Source organism: Hemiscyllium ocellatum, chromosome 7 (assembly GCF_020745735.1).
Source record: "Hemiscyllium ocellatum isolate sHemOce1 chromosome 7, sHemOce1.pat.X.cur, whole genome shotgun sequence".
In the NCBI taxonomy this organism is placed as follows: domain Eukaryota; kingdom Metazoa; phylum Chordata; class Chondrichthyes; order Orectolobiformes; family Hemiscylliidae; genus Hemiscyllium; species Hemiscyllium ocellatum.
Window position 1 is genome coordinate 80,728,208 of NC_083407.1, and position 20,089 is coordinate 80,748,296.

The window sequence follows — 20,089 nt, forward strand, 5'->3', positions numbered from 1 at the left end:
GATAAGTTTTTTTTAAAGGCTGTGAAAATTACTTTTGTTTATTATAACAAAGTTACAATACTGTTCAACGTTAAAGAACCATTAGTCAAGGTTGAAATAACACACGTCCACATTTCGACAGTCTATGCCTAACCCTGAAGTGTGATGCCTCCTCTTGGCTTAATGTTGCGAAAAGAAAGAGGAGATTTTTAAAAAATAACACAATGTCATGCTGTGCTTGTAGTGCAAGAAGTACAGGGATCAGTTCACAGAACAGAAGAAAGCTATTTTTGAAGAGAAACTCGAGGCAAGTGAACTGTTCAAGGATAAAAAGGCATTGTATACTAACAGGTAATTATCAATGTCAGACATTTGTATTTACCACTATGTAAAGGTGTCCTTCATAAACTGTGCATAAAAATTTGAAATAAAAAATTTCTTTTAGGGCATCAATGAACAGTCAAGTGAAACATTTCAACACCACATTGCTGCTGAAATTGTTATTTCTGTTGTGTAATGAACTTGATCCATTAAATCTCCTTTGCCAATATATATACACTTGTAAAATGTAATGATGAGCTTGCTGTAATGATCATGCATATACTTTATAGTCTTTTATTTTCAGGCATATCTTCTGTACTGATTTGAGAATGAGTTACAATTGCAACATGTAAGAGGCATTTGGATGGGTATATGAATAGGAAGGGTTTGGAGGGATATGGGCCGGGTGCTGGCAGGTGGGACTAGATTGTTTGGGATATCTGGTCAGCATGGACGAGTTGGACCGAAGGGTCTCTTTCCATGCTGTACATCTCTATGACTCTATAATTAGGAACTATATATGAGATGCAAAATAAGGAATTTTCCTTTAAAATAAGCGTACGCTTTGGCACTTTGTCTGATGATTTGGCAAATGATTATTCAATCACATTCACAACAAAAAGCAATAGGGACAATTTCCAAATTATTTGGACTTTGCAGAGTGAAAATGACCTCCTGGGCTGTAGCATTTCTCTTGAGACCAGCTCCCATCTAGCCTGGTGTTAATCCCATATACATATAGAGGTTATTTACAACATTACCTGGCCATCTGTTCACAGGAGCCACGAATATTGGAGTAGCACCTTCCTCCTCATTGGAGTGCTTGACTTTTGGCTGAAGAATTACTATTTCCTTTAAGAACTTGTTTAAGTCTTTATGTTAGGAGTGTCAGGGCATAGTGTCATTAAAAGCAAGATTTTTCCTGCTTTTATAGATTGAAAACCAGAAGTAAACATGAAGACATCATAGGGAGATGTAGGTAGCAAATACTATAAATTCATTCAAGTCCAAATTGGATAAAGTTCTTTTTTAAAAAAAAAACAATATTTTGGATATATATATGAGTAATTTGTGATCTGACACAGAATCATACAATGGTCATAGCAAAAAAGGAGGCCACTCAGCTCTCGATGTCTGTGCTATCACTGTAATTTAACCAGTCCTATTCCCCTGCCCTTTCCCTAGAGACTTGCAACTGTTTTCTCTTAAAATAAGAATCTAATTTGCTTTTGGAAGACAGTTTGTTCCACCTCCACCAAATATTCAGTCAGTGCATTTCAGATTCAAACTGTGTTCTGTGATTAGATTCCCTACAGTGTGGAAACAGGCCCTTCGGCCCAACCAGTCCACACTGACCCTCCAAAGAGTAACCCACCCAGACCCATTTCCCTCTGACTAATGCACCTAACACTATGGGCAATTTTGCACAGCCAATTCACCTGACCTGCATATCTTTGGATGGTGGGAGGAAACTGAAGCACCCCGAGGAAACCCACACAGACACGGAGAATGTGCAAACTCCACACAGACAGTCACCCAAGGCTGGGATCGAACCTGGGACCCTGGTGCTGTGAGGCTGCAATGCTAATCACTGAGCCACTGTGCTGCCCCAAAGTTTCCTCATGTTCACTTTGTTTCTTCTGCCATTCACTTTACATTGGTGTTTCATGGTCCTTGATCCTTCCACCAATGCAAAACTTTACTGCCTATCTACTCTATCCAGTTGCTTCATGATTTTGAACCTTTATCAAATCTCTTAATTATCTCCTGTCTCTGAAGTTGGCTTCCTGTCCCGTCTATCCACTTAACTAAGATGCTCATCCCTGAACCACTCTCAGATAACTTTACATCTCTCTAAACCCTTCAACCTCTTCGGAGAATGTAGTGCTGAAAATTGGACACTGCTGCAGTTGAAGCTGAACAGTATAGTTAGAAAGATTCACCATAACTTGCCTGCTTTTGTGCTCTCTGCCTCCATTTATTAAAGCCCAATATCTCCAGTTTTATTACCACAATTTGCCATGCCATCTTTTTAAATTTTTTTACATTTGCATTCCAAGTCACTCTATTGCTGCGTCTGCTTTAGAATTGATCCTTTATTTTTGTATTGCTTCTCCTTGTTCTTCAGACCAAAGTGTATCATTGCACACTTCCTTTTCTTAAATTCCACTGGCCTATCTTGTCCCCTTGAAACCCATATTGGAAATTATAGAACAAGAGAAGATATTCACCCATGGCCTTATAGCTGGTGCTATATTTACAGAGGGAGCTGTCTATTCAAATACAATGTCACTGATCGTTTCTCCTATCTTTTGAAATTTCTTCCTTGCAAATATTTACTTAAATGTGTCTCCAATGCTGTTTCAGTTTATGCTCCATTGACCATTAGTGACGGACCAGTCCTCACCTAATAACCCTTGATGTAAAGAATAGCTTTTTTGTTACTTTAGTGATGGTCTTGATTCTGTAGCCCCTTGCTAGTGCTTCACAAATCCTTGAAACAGACTCCTATTGCTTACTGTCAAAATGAAACCTTTATTACATCTCCCTATTCATTACTCTCTGTTGCAATTAAAAGTAAGCTTTTTAAAATCCTTTCTACAAAATTATAGGCCCTACCCCTTGTATCGAGTGCCCACACCTCCTTGAAATATTTGAACTAATTGGTAATACAAATTTTATTCAAATATGGACATCACTGGCTGCACCAGCATTTATTGCCCATCACTTCCTTCTATACCAATTCCAATATGGACCAAACCAAGAATTCCATTTGAAAATGCCATATGTAAGCCAACCAGGACTCTCACTTTGCAAGAGGTGGATTTATCTGTACACAGACAGAGTAACTGCTAATCCCTACAATGTCATAGTGATTGACACACTGTCTGAGTAGGGACAGTTCCAGGTTCAACTCTGTCCGTTCTGAGTTGGCTGACCTTGGATAGGGTGGTCAAAGATCCTGACTCTGATTCGAGTCAGTGGTCTTGATTTGAAAGTGCATGAGTGTGGCTGCGGAAAAAGCTGTTATGGGGCAAAATGGGTGACTAAGTGGAGTATTGCACTCATTGTTTTTACTCCTACATCATAAATAGCCATTTGGCTGAGGGAACATAACTACCAGGAAATCAAAAAGTGGAGCCTTTGTTAAATGAAGACAAGGCAATTGCAAAAGAATACAAGTCCTGTCACTTCATTGTGGAGTTGGATGATCTGACCTACTCCCTTGATATTATTTGTCTTCTAAACGGTGAAACTGTTGCCATTCATGATTTTTCTCACAGTTGATTGTGACCAATGCCAGCTGTAGTTGAATTCAGTCACCAGGCTTTGAAATGCTAATCAAGTATTTGGAGTTTTTGTAAATGGAACAATGTGATGAGATCCATATATAAAATGACAGTGAGTCATTTATTGTAATTTCTGTGCTGTAATTTATTCCCCCCCCCCCAGTGTTCAGCAGCCTTTCCAAGGTGATTATCTGGAAATCAGTAAGAATCCTAAATACCAGAAGCTGAATGGTGCTGTGGAAGAGAAGATTGTGCTGGCGGATGTTGTAAACAAAATTAACCGAGCTAACGGCAAGGTCAGAGGAAATTTGGTTCGTGGTTTTATTATGGGTTTTCTTTCCTCAGATGTTTCTGCTGTACCACAAATTCTTACCTAAAGTGTGGCAGCCCTGAGGTAACTCTGCAATATGGTCTTTACAGTTTTTTAGAACTTAAAACAGGAAAATGTGTCGTCCTGCTGATTATAGGTAAATACCGCATGAGGTTCAATCTTGAATTGATATGGAGTATGAAATCCCACATTCAAGCCTGTAATGAGTGAATTAACACATTTCACTTGAGCCTCTGCTGAGGTTAACACGATTGGTTTCAGTATCTGTTTACAAAAGAGGAAAACGTTCAGGTTCCTGCACCTGATGAGTGAACATTGATCTGTGGATGTAATGAAGACAGAGGGGGACTTGGATGTAATGTAATCCCAGTGGATGGAAAAAATGGTGATATGTATTATCCATATTTGGCTATTAAAAATGGTCACCTAGTGTGACGTACTGAAAGGGTGTCATGACTCAAAACTGTCACCTCTTCCTAATGAAGTGAAAGAAGAGGGGAAACAAATAATGAAAAGATGTTTTATTACCCAGTGAATCATTTTATATTTTAAACTGGGTAGTTAATGTAAATGATAGATATTAATTGGAAAGAAAAAAATATACCTCCCAATTGAGCCTCAAGTTGAGATGATTAATTATTATTCTGTCTCCAATTTGTAATTCTGAAACCAAACTGCATGTTGACCATGTACTGACTGCAAGAGCTTTAAGGTAACTGATATGCTGCTGAGTGGGCAGGATTGTTAGTAATGTGTAAATCAGGAGCACACGTGCCTCAAAGAAATTCCAACTTCAGCAAGAACAGTTAATATAGTCAGTTGTAAGCGACTGTAAAGATTGCAGTAGAATTAATTTTAAAATCACGGTAAGCTTGAAATGAAGTTCAAATAAAATAGACCATAAGACATAGAAGCAGAATTAGGCCAGTCTGCTCCACAACTCAATTATGGCTGCTATGTTTCTCAACCCAATTCTCCTGTCTTCTCCCCATAACCTTTGATCTCCTTACTAATCAAGAACCTATCTATCTCTGTCTTAAGGGCACTCAATGATTTGGCCCCTGCAGCCTTCTGTGGCAGAGTTCCACAGATTCACCACTTTATGGCTGAAGAAATATGTCTCATTCTTTCTAATAATTGTTGATATTCTTTGAATATAGGTAGCTCCAAGAATCTTCCTATTAACCCAAAGCAACTTCATCTTAGCTGATCAAAAATCAGGCCAGATCAAATCCACTATTCCGGTGATGGACATCACCAGCGTGTCTGTTAGCAAACAGACAGATGGGCTCTTTGCTGTACACCTCAAAGAGGTAAGTGTACCATAGACCAGATGTTAAATGTCACTTTGCATAAAACAGAAGTGGTTTAAATAACAGGAATGCATCAATAATCTGAATTAGTTTGTTTCTTTCAGAAATTTGAGAGGCTGACAAATAATTAACAAGTGAAAGAATAGTGGCTTTTAAAGTTGATTTTCTTTTCCTTGTTTTATGTTTACCTAATGGTTCCCTATTGGTTCATTGATGTTTACTGTGAGACCTCATTTAACGTAATTTTATAAATTGTAGCAATCTGTTTAAATTCAGTTTAAACTTCAGTAATGTACAATAATAAAATCTAATGGTATTAAGATATTTTCTAATTATGCATAACCTAGTGAAATTCTAACTCTTTAGATATTAAGTCATTCTATGGAAGTGATTTTAATTTTAGTAAGTGTGCTGCCAGCCAGAAAAAAATTTTGTTGTTTGATCTATATCTTTGATCTAGCAGAATACAGTGAATATCCAGAGAGACTTGGTTCAGCTGCATTGAATAATGTCACAAACCGGTGCAGAAAATAATCAAGAAAGCTAATTGAATCTTGGCTTTTATATCTAGAGGGGCTAGAGTTAAGCATGCAGAAATAATGTTGCAGTTATACAAAATCCTGGTTAAACCCAACTTGGAGCACTGAGAGCAGATCTGGACACCACACCTTAGGAAGGACATTTGGCCTTTGAGGGAGTACAACATAGGTTTACAAGGATGATGCGTGTACTTTGTATGTCAGATGATGAGCAGAGTTGATATAAATGAGGCCTATTTTCTCCAGAATCTAGAAGATTAAGAGGTGATTTGATCAAAGTCTTCAAGATATTAACAGGAAAAGAAGGGGTAGATAAAGATAAACTGTTTCCACTGGTTGGGGATTCTAGACCCAGGGGACATAGTCTGAGATATAGGGCAAGACCATTCAGCAGAGATGTAGGAAGTACTTCTACACACAGTGGATGGTAGATGTTTGGAACACTCTTCCACAAATGGCAGTGGATGCTGGATCTTTGGATACATTTTAATTAAACAAAAGTTATTGAGATATGGGGCAAAGACAGATACATGGAATTGGGCCATGGATCAGCCACCATCTCATTGAATGGTGGAACAGGTTTGAGGGGCTGAATGGACTCCTCCAGGTCCTATTTCATATGGCTGCTATTGAGAGCATTACAATTGCCCGGTCACTCTGCAATGACACCTGCTACAATTGCAGATATTGGAAGCTTGCTTTTATATGATGCTTTTCAAGGTGTCTGTATGTCCCAAAGCACTTTGTAGCAATTGAAGTAAATTTGAAGTGTATTCATCATTGTGACATGTGATACCTCATTTGCACACACCAACTAAATAAGTGGGCTCTGTTATCAGTTTTATTGTTGTTGATAAAAGGATAAATATCAGTATAGTGGCTCAGTGGTTAACGCTGTTGCCTCACAGCACCAAAGGTTTGATTCCAACCTTAGATGTTGCCTGTGTGGAATTTGCACATTTTCCCCATGCCTGTTGGGTTTCCTCCCACAGTCCAAAGATATGCAGGTTAAGTGGACTAGCCATTTTAAATTGCCCTGTAATGACAAGGAGTATGCAGGCTAGGTGTGTTAGCCACGGTAAATGCAGTGTTGCAGGATATATTTTGGGGGTTGAGGAATGAAGAATCACTTCGAGGGTCGGTGCAGACTCGATGGGCCGAATGGCCTCTCATTGTACTTGTCATGATTCTTTGATTCTATATTGGCCTGAATGCCTGGTTTACCTGCTAGACTCAATGATTGTGATTATGAATATGGTAACAGAGCACTTAGAAAATTGTAGAATAAACAGGCAGAGTCATCATAGATTTATGAAAGGTCAATCACATTTAACAAATCTGTAAAGGTCTTTTGTAAGAGTGTAACTAGTAAGATGAATAAGGAAGCCAACTGTAGTCTGTTTTAATTTCCAAAGGACATTCAACCACAGAAGAGTGCTACTCAAAGTTAGGACTGGTGGGATTGATGGTAATGGATTGAGCTTTAATCAATAGGCACAAAACAGCAAGAATAAACTGAACATCACTGCATTCAGCAAGCTGGTACCACAGGACTTGAACTGCGTCTATTTATAATCGGGCATGAATCGTAAGATGTTTAATTGCTGCACAGCAAGAATTTGGAAGCAATCAATATGCAAAATTTTATTGGAAAGGAATTGGAGTAGAACAGTAAACACTGTTCAACCCAGCTATCCAACATATGGGAGAGGCCACATCTGTGGTCCTGTGTAGCTTTTCCCAATTTACTTAAATGATATAGTTCCCTAGAGTGCAATGAAGACTGGCTCATTCAGTTGAGGGTAGTCCTATCGGGAGAGACTATGTAAGATTACGCCTATATTTCCAAGAGTTTAGAAGAACGACACATAATCTAATTTAATCATTTAACAACGTAATATGGGTTGACAGGATAGAAGTTGAGAAAATGTCTCCCCTTGCTGGAGAATGTTGAACAAGAGTAACAAGCTGAGATTTTAGCTACCGAGTCGGTTGCCTCATATTGAAAGCCTGGTCTCTATGCATCGGGTCTACCTTGGTTAAGGAATTACAAATTACAAGATTCTCACTCTTAGGATGTAGGCAGGTACAAGATAGAGTCAGGTTCACTGACCCTGTAAGACACTAGGAGGACAAAGAAGCAGGCAAGACCTGAGCTGGGCTGATTTTAAAAGCCTGCTTTGGTTGTCTAGGGCTTCATCCCATTGTTTTGGAAGATTCTTGGCCCTCTATACCCCTCATAATCCTTTCCATCATACCTCATTGCATAGCCCCTCCTATATCCATGCCAACTTGAAGGTAGCTCACCCTGTATCCACCAGGAGCAGTTATAAAGAAATAAAAAAAAGTTTGAAAAATCTAAACTGTGTCTCTCATTCTAGTAAATAAGAAGCCAGTTGAATGATGTTAAATCTCAAATGGTCAATCTTCTATTTTAAAGAAAAACCTTCTTTTCGTATCGAACATCAAAAACTGCTAATCCTTGAATAGACTCTTTATGCAAATAATCAAAATGTGAATTCAGAAACTCTTGCTAAGATAGTGGCTTTTGAAATTTAGCCAGGCTTTCATAATGATATAGTGTAAACTATTTGTTAAATGTCAACATGCAAAGTTATTATTTTAACAATTACTGGGGTTGCAGCCCCCTCTTTAAAAGGAGCAGTTTAACTTGATATCCTGGGACTTGCACAGAATCAGCTATTCAAAGGTCGATTCTCCTGCTCCTCGGATGCTGCCTGGCCTGCTGTGTTTTTCCAGCACCACATTTTCCAACTCTATAAATTCATGACTCCCACATTGTCCTCGCAACAGCCCCTGCATCTGTGTATATATATGACACCAAATTCAAATAATCCTGCTGACTTCAGTTTTCCCTCTTTGAATTATGCTGCTCTAACTTTCCCCTATTGGTGAAAATAGCATCATTAAAAATACAATTGGACTTGTACATCCTGGGACCTGCTTATCATATTTTAGAAGTTTATTGAATCTTCCAACTCCTCAAAAATCTGGCACACAGTTTCAGAATAAAGAGTTTGCCATGTAGGACTGAACTGTTGAGAAATATTTTAACTCCAAGGAGTATGAATATTTGGAATTCTCTGCCCAGATACCTGTGGATTCTTGCTCATTGAATATATTCAAGACATAAGTTAGCAGATTATTGGCAACTAAGTGACACCGAGAATAATATCAGAAGGCTGGAGTTAAGGTAGATGATCAGCTATGCTCTTGTTGTATAGTGAGTCATGCTTCAAGTGTGGTGTATTCTAGTTCCAATGTTTTATTTCTTGGGAATAGTGCTGTGCTTCCAAGTAATGTTCAGCGGCTGCATGCAGATGAGAATGAGAAAGATGTCAAGGATAAATCCTCAAGGGGACACCAGGGAGAGTAATACAAGATCACAAAGAGCAGCAATTGTTAGTGTTTCTCTGGCTATGACCAGATATATTAGAATGAAACTCGATGAGAGTAATCCCACACAGAGGGATAGGAGGAGGATAGGGTGGTCATCCATGTCAAAGACTGCAGACAGGTTAAGGAGAATGAGGGCTGAATGTCTTCCTTTGTCACAATCAAATAAGAGATTGTGCGATTTTGATAGTAGCTATTTTGGATCTTGGGAAGGAATACCTTGAAAAATACAACATTTCCTCAGTACTGAGCTGAAATGTCAGCATAGATTTTTTGTGCAGCCTCTGGCATAGGATTTGAACTCAAAACCTTAGGAAAAGGTGCTGCTATTGAGACAGAGTTGATGTGTATAGGCAGCTCAACTACTGTTTACAGTTTGATACGGCACCATACTGGTCACCAGGCTTTGCCATGAAAATTAACTATGTGGATGTGGAGCCACACCCCAGAAAGTGTGTGGAAACACACTGATAAAACCGATAAATGTTCAGGTTTCTCTACATTCCCAAAATTAACGCAAGGAAGTCACCTGTTGACCAGTTAAAACTTTACAGGATTTAATCTCAAATTGTCGTTAAGAATGTGCTGTTTCTGCCATTCCCTCAGGGAATGTTGTAAAAGTATCTGAGGCTGGGCTATCGGGGATAGTTCAAGACCCCTAGTATAATGTAATTCAGGAGCTGACTATCCAGCAGTCCCTTGGCAACAGGAGCTACTGACTGAATGTGAACATTAATATACCACTAACCTTTCATTGTTGAGTTCTGGTGGTGGGGGTGAATCCTTTGTCTGACATTTTAAATTGATGCAATTCAAGAAAAGTTATAACTAATTTAGTTTGTTGCCTAATTATGAAATGTGACTTAAACAAAAACACGTAAATAAGGATGCAGATCAGTATTAACCAGAGTGAAGTTTGTTTAATCTAGGTTTGTGCCAATTAAAGTAGAACGTGAATCACTTGTTTAAAAAATACAGCAAATTAACTAGGTTTTAAAAATAAATTGATAGTATTGGTTTCGTTTGTCAATTTGTGTTAAATGGAAATCCAAAGATCTAATCAATCCAGTTTGATTCACTGTGGCTTTGTTCCAAGTAATATGTACACGTTCACTTAACAGCATTGTGTTACAACACGTGACTTCAAGCACTGTTTGAAATTTGTACGCTACATCGGCTTAGTTAGAAGCTAGTTTAAAGTTGTACTTATCTAGGAATTGTGATCAAAATATTCACATCGATGAATTTATCAAGATTTTCCGATTTACATAAAATTGACAAGTTATGCTTTGATCTTCTCATATCTTTGGGGCGAGCTGCATTTATATAATTCTGATTAAATTCCAGTCAGTGTTGGGGAGTCCTTTTCAGGAGAGGGAGAGAAGAAAATCATTCCTCCTGCACAGGGGAGAGTGAATAACATACTTTGTTTTCAATTTTAACTAAGCCTGATTGCTTTGGGGTTTAAATTTGTTTGCCTCCAGCACATGTCAAAGCCAGTTGTAGCCAGTTCTACTGTAGAACTAATGTTGGAAAACAAATGATGTGATTTTCCTGTTGTGTACATGAGATTTGAATTCATCTGCCAAAATTAGGGCAGACATGGTCACTGTTCCATTACTGTAGCTGAGAAGTGGAAGCATGTACTGGACTCAAAGTGAAATGTTGCCTAATTTGCTGGAGTTAGATCAGGAAACTTGTCTAATTTCAAAAGAATGGATCTTCCTTTGGTTCAGACCTCTGACTAGTGCAGCGAATGGGTTAAAATTACACAAGTATCCAACTTCCATCTTCAAGCTGCACCCTTGAGGCAGGAACTTCACTTCTGGGTGGTATATAACTCCTTTTATCAAAGACAGATGAGCACCTCACGAATGTTCAGATTGGGGAAGAATAAATGACATAGTTGTGCATAATCTGACTCCCTTTTAACACTCTGGAGTTTGGATTACAAATGGTACTGGGAAGTACTTCTGTCCATTTGCTTCAAAGTGTGAAGTCATCCCAGTAAATGAACAATTCAACTTTTAAATGTTTCCTTCTGGACCAGCAGTCATCAGAACACTTGACAAGGCAGAATTCATTAGCCTCCCATCTCTGGCTGTTTTTCCCAACCTGTGCTTCTCCTTACCTGATACTGCAGCCTTCCCTGCTTCCATTGGTTTTGAGGAGGGCAACTTTACTGAGAAAGGAAAATAAAGTTCAAATGTCAAAAAGGCTCAAACGTCTTACTGTGTGGGCTGCCGAATATTTCAATCATACCACACCACTACTTGCCTGCCCCACTTTCTCCATTGCCCACCTCCACCACCACCACCACCTCCCCCCCCCCCCCCCCCCCCCTCCCCACCACCCCTCCCCACCACCACCACCACCACCAGAACAAAAAAATTCTTGCACTTGCAACTTCTGTTAAATGTACCATATTTATTCAGGCTAAGATTGAGATACGGTTATATGTGAGCTCCTTCTAGTGACAGAAAAACATATTGCAAGACTAAGCATTGCTATTTTTCCACAGGAATGAGTTGTGTGATAGTCATGTGCTAAATGACATGGTGAGGGTTTTTAGTTGAAGCTCATTAAAGAAGGAAGCACTTTCTTTTCCCATTCTTGGTGTTTAATATTCCAAAGGCACATGATTGTCAAAACAGAATACTTTAATTCCAGCCTGAAGACATTACCCATCATGCTATGCCTGTTTAGGAACTGGCCATTCACCCCCTCATCCTTGTTCCACCATTCTGTGAGATGATGACTGAGCTGTGGCCTAACTCATTATACCTGCATTTGGCCCATATCCCTCAGTGCCTTGACTAAACTGTTTAAAATTAACTGATCCAACGTCCACTTGTGTTTGTGGATGAGAGTTCCAATCATCTACCATCTATTGTGTATAGAAGTGCTTCCTACATCTCTCCTGAATGGTCTGGCCCTCATTCTCAGGCTATTCCCCTAGTTCTGGTACCTCCAACCAGTGGAAATTGTTTATCTGCCCTTTCTTTTACTGTTACCATCTAGAAGACTTTAATTAGATCACCCTTAATCTTATAAATTCTAAAGAAAACAGGTCTAATTTATGTAATCTCTCCTCATAGCCTAACACCTGAAGTCCATGTATCATTCTTGTAAACCTATACTGTACTATCTCCAAGGATAATACATCCTCCTTAAGGTCTGGTACCCAGATCTGCTCTTAGTACTCCAAGCAGAGTCAAATAAGGTTTTGTATAACTGCAGCATAACCTCTGCAGTCTTGTACTCCAGTCCTCCATTCTATTAGTTTTCTCAATTTGTTTTTGAACCTGAACCCTCAAGTCTCTTTGGAGGCTGATGGATTATTTCTGTATTCCTTAAGTGGCATTTTAGGGTGGACAATCTTCTCAGACATTCACTGTATTTAATACTGTATGTTCTAGAAAGTGCTCTGATCTATTCTTGCTGACCAAAATGAATAAAAAAATGAGGTCTGCAGATGCTGGAGATCACAGTTGAAAATGTGTTGCTGGTTAAAGCACAGCAGGTTAGGCAGCATCCAAGCCTAACACTTGCTTACATTGAACTCCATCTACCACAGTTTTTCCTATTCACAGCTCAAAATTATACAAGATATCTATAGACTATCATCAACACTTTCTACTATGCCATCTAACTTTGTGTCATCAGCAAATTTGGATATATGACTTCCTATGCTATTATCCAAGTCGTGAATAAATAATGTGAATAATTGATGCCCTACTCATTTCATTTATGGAGGCCTCTTGCTATCAGCTAAGCGTCTTGGCATTCATCCTAACAGCTAGCATTGGGTTTGAGCAGTTAACTGCACTGGTTTATCTCTGGCGTTCAGGCTTTGTAATGATGAATTAGAATACCATGCACTCCAGACGACAAGACTAATTTTGTCATTTTTCTTTTTAACCAGGGGTCCACCGCTGCTGCTAAGGGTGATTTTCTGTTCACAAGTGATCGATTGATTGAGATCATCACAAAGCTTTATCGCACAATATTCTTCAAAACCAACCAGAAGATAAATGTTGAGATAAATAATGAGTAAGTTTTTTGATTTTGTTTTTGACAAGGGATGTGAGAAAGATGGATGTCGTAAATCTGTTTAGAATGCTGGAAGTGCACCCAAAGTGACTGAGGTTCTGCAGATGGAAGACTAAGCCATTCATTGTGTCTGGTCATCAGAATGTACATTCAGTCCTGGACACTGTGTCACAGAAAATAGTGACTCAATCTGTTTGGTCAGCAGCACTAATACTCACCATCTTAAAGCTGTCTAACCTGCAGTTCCATTTCACCTTTAGCCTTATCTAGTGTTTTATCAACAAAGCCACTTCCAGGTCACAAACCTGAATAAATCTTTGATACAAACTTTCCCTAAACTTTCCACTGATCATAGACAATCAATCTTCAACAAAGACTTCAGCTCAATCCCCTTACACTCCTCCAGAAAGGTTTTAGATTTGGTGTGACACTGACTGGCTCAGCGCCTTTATTTCCATAAGTGTCTTTCTCCATCAGACCCTCACTCCTCTCTTGTACATTCTTATTTGCTCTGTGTTCTTCCCTCTTACCCTCTCTAAAATATATTAATTGTGAATTGCTTACAACAATCATCTCATTCTGCAGATTCAGACTTGAAACATTGTTATGTTTCTCCTTCCGCAGGTGCTGTCGGATCTGCTGGATTTCTCCAGCATTGCCAGTGTTTGTCAGATTTCCTGCATCTGCAGTATTTTGCTTTTATATCTCTGCTGCCCTCACTCACTCATTCTGATTGTCTTTGTCTCTGTACTTGCAGCTCTCGTGTCTCTGTCCAACATTAATATTATCTTTGGACCTGCTGACAATGGTAGCTCTGTTGTTGTTTAGTGAGCTAACCTCAACCTAGAAAAGGCGAAAATCCAACTCTTTGACACCACTTCTGGCCTTTCCCAGGATGTTGCTCCCACCCACTGAATATCAAGGTTGTAATTTTCAAGGGTATCACTGACCTATCTGCTTTGCAGAACTTCCCTCCAAACACCAATCTCAAAGTGTTAGATATTCTTCATGGGGGGGTGAGTGGTGGAAATCTGGAAAATGTTTGGCTTCGCACACCTACCTCCGGAGAAAGTGTCTCAAATAGCTGGATTTTCAACCCTAGAAGATTGGTATTTCTTGGAATCAATGTCACCATGAACACAGATCGGAGGTGGCCTTTGGGGCTGCCAGTTGCTGAGCTGGGCTTGGTAAAAGATCGGTCTCTGTTCTCAGAGTTCGTTTAATTTGCTTTGTTAAATAATAGGCCCTCTACACTTCATATTCACTCATTCCCCAGGCCCCTCCACATGGCCCCTTATCAGATATTGAGAAGTTTGGGTCCACAAGTCTCCACCAACCCTTTGAAGAACATCCCACCCAGACCCAGATCCTCACCCTATTCTCATAATCCTGCATTTGTCATGGTTTGTCTACTTAACTTTCACTTCCATGGACAATTGAGCATGGCCAATCCAAAAAACCTGCACACCTTTGGACTGTGGAGAAAACCCACACCGACACGGGGAGAATGTGCAAACTCCACACCGACACGGGGAGAATGTGCAAACTCCACACCGACACGGGGAGAATGTGCAAACTCCACACAATCAGTCACTCAAGGCTGGAAATGAACCCAGGACCCTGATGCTGTAAAACAACAGTGCTAACTACTGAACTCCTGTACTGCACAGTATCGGGTATGAGAAGAGGCTGTGGGTTGAAGATTGCAAGAGACCACACCAAAGTGATACCAACTAAATCACACCAGCAACACTGCTAAAATGATTCTTGTGATACATGATGAGATTACAAGCCTCATTGACTTACTAACTTTAAAACAAGACAATGTTAATACAGTGAGGCTGTACATTAAGTCCCCAATTAATGTTATACCATATATGAAAAAAGTTCATTGCTAAAGCACGCTCAATACATTTAAATACTTGAAAGTCATTAATCACTTCAAAAAAACAAGCATTTGTATTGATAACTCCATAAGAAAGATAGCTCATCTTTTTCTTATTATTTTGAGCTGCCAATCAAACTGTGAACTTATTTGTAATCTCAAACCATGGTGCTGTAGAAATAGACAAATAACAATGATACTAAAATGATAATATTTAATGTCAACAGGCATCTATTAAGACTGTAAGGACAATTTTATTTTTGTTCTTACAGACATAAATGGGTATACATTTTTTATCAAAATTTAAAGGGCGGTGATTTAAATAACCTGACAGTTCTACAGCTGCCCCTTTAGAGCATTTATATTTCCATTAAAATTGTGGCATATTTTCACAAGAGTGAAAATCAGGTCTTCTGCTTCTGTGCACCAACAGAATGAAATGGCCCAACTGATTGTAATTCATGGTTTAGATTAGAGTGGTGCTGGAAAAGCACAGCAGTTCAGGCAGATCCGAGGAGCAGTAAAATCAACGTTTCGGGCAAAAGCCCTTCATCCAGGAATACTGTATTCTGGATGAAGGGCTTTTGCCCGAAACATCGATTTTACTGCTCTTCGGATGCGGCCTGACCTGCTGTGCTTTTCCAGCACCACTCTAATCTAAACTCTGGTTTCCAGCATCTGCAGTCATTGTTTTTACCTACCTGATTGTAATTCATACTTGTGTTCTTGATGCCATGCCTTTTTTCCTGTGAAAGTGAAATTGGGGGATCATCTTCCATATCCAGGTCCCTAGAGTCTCCCTAATTCTGAAAACTCAGTCCACAGTCCTTGAACAGATCAGAACTGATTTCTTTAACTATTTTTCTTCATTTGAGTCTCTCCTCTCACAAATCCTTGAGCTTTTTGGTGCCCTATTGTCACTTCTACAGTTTCTAGTTTCCTGATCCTAACTATCTCCTTTTCAATGTGGACATCCAAGCTCTCTCCACCTCTGTCTTGCACAGCCTTCCTTCTGCCAAGCTTGTTCACTGAGCAACTTCTTCTTTAGCTTCACTCACGTCTTTCAAATAATAGGAGTAGTTGTGGGAATCCATTCCAGTTAAATTATACATGCTTTTTGTATGGTGAGTGGAACTTGATTTGTTTCAGTTAGACTCAGACTCAGACCCTGCCCTCACCTCTTTTGCCAATGCATTGAAGTCTGCATTGATGCTCCTCCTAATACTCACCCTGAGCGAGAAAGTTTTCATCAGCTTTGTTTTTGAATTCTATTCTCTTGCCTTCACATGGGATCTGTCCATAATTGTTCTCTTCCCTGCCTCTGGTTTCAGAGGCAGGCTGTGAACCAACGTACAGTTACTAGCCCACGTGCTCCCACATATCCTCATATCCTGCTTCCTGTCAGGAATTTGTTCCATCCCCTTAGTTTGTCGATCACTGTCACATGTTCTGACATATCGTGTTTCTGTACTGGTGTTTCAAATCTGTCCTCATCTTCTCTCACCCAAAGATTATGACCCTAACATGGTTGATAGCGACCTGAAATGAAGTCCATTCAGTTTCCTAAGTTTTTTTTTTGTTCTCACTCCTTCCCTTCATTACCAATACTATGAAATGTTTCCCCTTGTCCTCACCTTCAACACCGCCAAACTAATTACTCAAGATAGTCAACCTTCACCACTCCACTACTTTCAGCATGATGCCACCAGCAAATATACCTTTCCCTCTCCTCCCCTTTCATCAATTCAAAGGCTCTACTCCTTTTATTACATCTTGATCTCTTTTTTTGAAACCCACATTATTTCCTCTGGCATCTTGGGATCAAAGTCCTCCTTCCTTTCCACCTTCAAAGGCTTCAGCCATACTTGCCAAATGAAACAATGATTTTCTTCTGCTTCATTCTATGTAATGTACTGTATTCACTGCTCACAATGTGTCACCTACACTGGATAAAGCTTGGGCGATTGATCTGTGAAATTCTTCTGTTCGACCTGCAAGTGTGGCCCCAGTCTGCCTGTTGTTTTAATTCTGTCTCAATCCCATTATTATCTCTTTGTCCTTGCCTTCTAACATAATCCAAAACAGGTAAAAGCGAGGACTGCAGATGCTGGAGATTAGAGTTGAGAGTATGGTGCTGGAAAAGCGCAGTGGGTCAGGCAGCATCTGAGCAGTAGGAGAATCAACGTTCTGGGCAAAAGCCCTTCATCAGGAATGAGGCTGTGAGCCGAGGGGATGGTGAGATAAATGGGAGGGGGTTGGGGCAGGGGGGGAAGGTAGCTGGGATTGTGATAGGTAGATGGAGGTGGGGGTAATGGTGGTAGGTTGGAGGGGAGGGTCTAGTGGATAAATGGGAATGAAGAGGGACAGGTAGGTCAGATCATGACAGCAGTGTCAAGTTGGAAGGGGATAAGGTGGGGGGGGTGGGGAGCGGGAGGGAGGGAGGGAGGGAAATGAGGAAACTGGTGAAATCCACATTGCTGCTGTGTGTTTGGAGAGTCTCAAGACTGAAGATAAGGCATTCTTCCTCCAGGCGGTGGGTGGTTAGATAATAGCAATGGTGGAGGCCCAGACCTGCATATCCTCGGCAGAGTAGGGGGTGATGGGAAGGAGTTGAGTGTTCGGCCACAGGGTGGTGGGGTTGGTTGGTGCAGGTGTCCCAGAAATGTTCTCTGAAGCTCTTTGCAACTAGGCACCCTGTCTCCTGTAAATGACGTGCAATAGACAACCGACAAAAATAATATGTGTAGAAGTATGCCATTCTGCCCTTCGAGCCTGCACCACCATTCAATATGTTCATGACTGATCATCCTTAATCAGTGTCCTGTTCCTGCCTTATCTCCATAACCCTTGATTCCACTATCCTTGAGACCTCCATCCAACTCTTTCTTAAATGAATCCAGAGACTGGGCCTCCACTGCCCTCTGGGGAAGAGCATTCCACACAGTCACCACTCTCTGGGTGAAGAAGTTTCTCCTCATCTCTGTCTACCCTGTTTTTTTAAGCTGTGTCCTTTGGTTTGGCACTCCCCCATCAGCGGAACATGTTTCCTGCCGCCAGAGTGTTCAAACCTTTAATAATCTTATGTCTCAATCAGATCCCCTCTCAGTCTTCCAAACTCAAGGGTATACAAGCCCAGTCGCTCCAGTCTTTCAGTGTAAGGTAATCCCGCCATTCCAGGAATTGACCTCGTGAACCTTCGCTGCACTCCGTCAATAGCCAGATTGAGGTGCAGGTAAAACTCTGATGGATATGGAAGGCTCCTTTGGGATCTTGGATGGAAGTTAGGGGGTGGGGTGTGGGCATAGGTTTTATCATTCCTGCGGGGCAGGGGAGGGTGGGTTGGTTGGAGGGGGGTGGGGGGTGGTGGGGAGTGGACCCAACAAGGGAGTCGTGGAGGGAATGGTCTTTGCGGAAAGTGGATGGGGTGGAAAGGGCAATATATCTCTGCTGGTGGGGCTCATTTGTAGCTGGCAGAGGATGAGGCAGAAGATGAGGCGTTCTTCCTCCAGATGCCAGGTGGTTAGAGAGTGGCGATGGAGGAGGCCCAAGACCTGAATGTCCTCGGCAGAGTGGGAGGAGAAGTTGAAATGTTCGGCCACAGGGCGGTGGGATTAGTTGGCGCAGGTGTCCCAAAGGTGTTCTCTGAAGCGCTCTGCAAGTAGGCGTCCTGTCTCCCCATTGTAGAGGCAACCGCATTGGAAGCATAATCCAAAACAGCTGAACATATGCTCAAGGAATAACAGTTCCTCTTTCAAGTCATCACTTTACAGCTTTTTGAATTCCCACAGTTTAACACCATCCGAACATAACCTCTCACCTAATTTATTTGCATTTTTAATGCTTTTTTCCCAGACAGTATCTATCAGTGATTACATTTCACTTACTTACACCTCCTCTGGTTCCTTTCTATTTTTGTTGCTTGTCCTGTTGCTTTCATTTATTCCCTCACACCACTATCCCCTTTGTTACTTGATCACTTGCTGCTACTCTCTGATGGGCATGAGTTTTGTTCTTAGACCCCACCCCTTTTCCTGGCTCTGCGCTTGCTCAAAATCTGTTCCATCTCAACTGGCAAATGATCACAGACTTGAAACTCTCTTTCCGGCCTGCTGAGTATTTCCAGTGTTTTCTGGGTTTTTTTCAGTTCAGGGAAGGTAGATAGCCAACTGCTTTTCTCCAGGTTGGGGAGTCTTAAACTAGAGGGCACGGGTTTAGGGTGAGAGGGCAGAGATACATAAGGATCCAGAGGGGCAATTTTTTCACAGTGGATGGTGAGTATCTGGAATGGACTGCCGGAGGTAGTGGTGGAGGGGAGTACAGTTTCCTCATTTAAGAAATATTTGGACAGGTACAAGGGTGGCATAGGTGTGGAGGGACATGGACCAACTGCAGGCAAATGGGGCCCGTTTAATTGTGAAAACTGGGTGGCATAGACAGGTTGGGCCAAACAGCCTGTTCTCATGCTGAAAACCTCTACAACTATCAAAGCTATATTGGTCTTAGATAGCATGCAGTGCAAATGATACTAGGATTTAAATGGTTAAATTATCAGGTTGTAGATGAAACTTGTATTTTCTTGAGTACAGAAGACTGAGGGATAATCTAACTAGGATATTTAAAATGGCTAACGGATTTCATTGTGTAGACAGTGGGGCTAATTCTTCTAACAAAGGAGTTCAGAATGGAAGAAGAAAATTTGGAACTGGCTAGTCAGGCGTGAAATGTTTTGCTTTGAAATGTTGAAATTTGGTATAGATTAATTTAAAAGTTTAAAACAGATTGGTATGTTTTTGCTAGACTGTGGACATTGTGTTGTAGAAATCAAGTGGGTGAATGGAATCGACGTGTACATTAGCCATTTTGTAAGTGAATGATGGAGGCTGATTGGTTCTTCAAACTGAAGGGTAATTCCTACTCAAGTATGCGAGCTCTGCATGCTCAAAATAAACATGCTGATTGTC

The 20,089-nt window shown here is 40.6% G+C and overlaps 1 protein-coding gene across 4 annotated transcripts in view; it reads left to right on the forward strand.

Moving 5' to 3' along the window:
• The window catches only part of myo1b (myosin IB), a 267,061-nt gene that overhangs the window by 244,954 nt on the left and 2,018 nt on the right, over positions 1-20,089 (forward strand). For 3 of the 4 annotated variants that reach the window (XM_060827383.1, XM_060827384.1, XM_060827385.1), the window contains 4 exons: positions 224-330; positions 3,754-3,886; positions 5,082-5,234; positions 13,116-13,243. In XM_060827383.1, coding sequence (XP_060683366.1) covers positions 224-330; positions 3,754-3,886; positions 5,082-5,234; positions 13,116-13,243 — 521 coding nt within the window. Of the gene's footprint in view, positions 1-223; positions 331-3,753; positions 3,887-5,081; positions 5,235-13,115; positions 13,248-20,089 lie in introns of those variants that run through there. The other variant, XM_060827386.1, reaches the window with a different exon arrangement.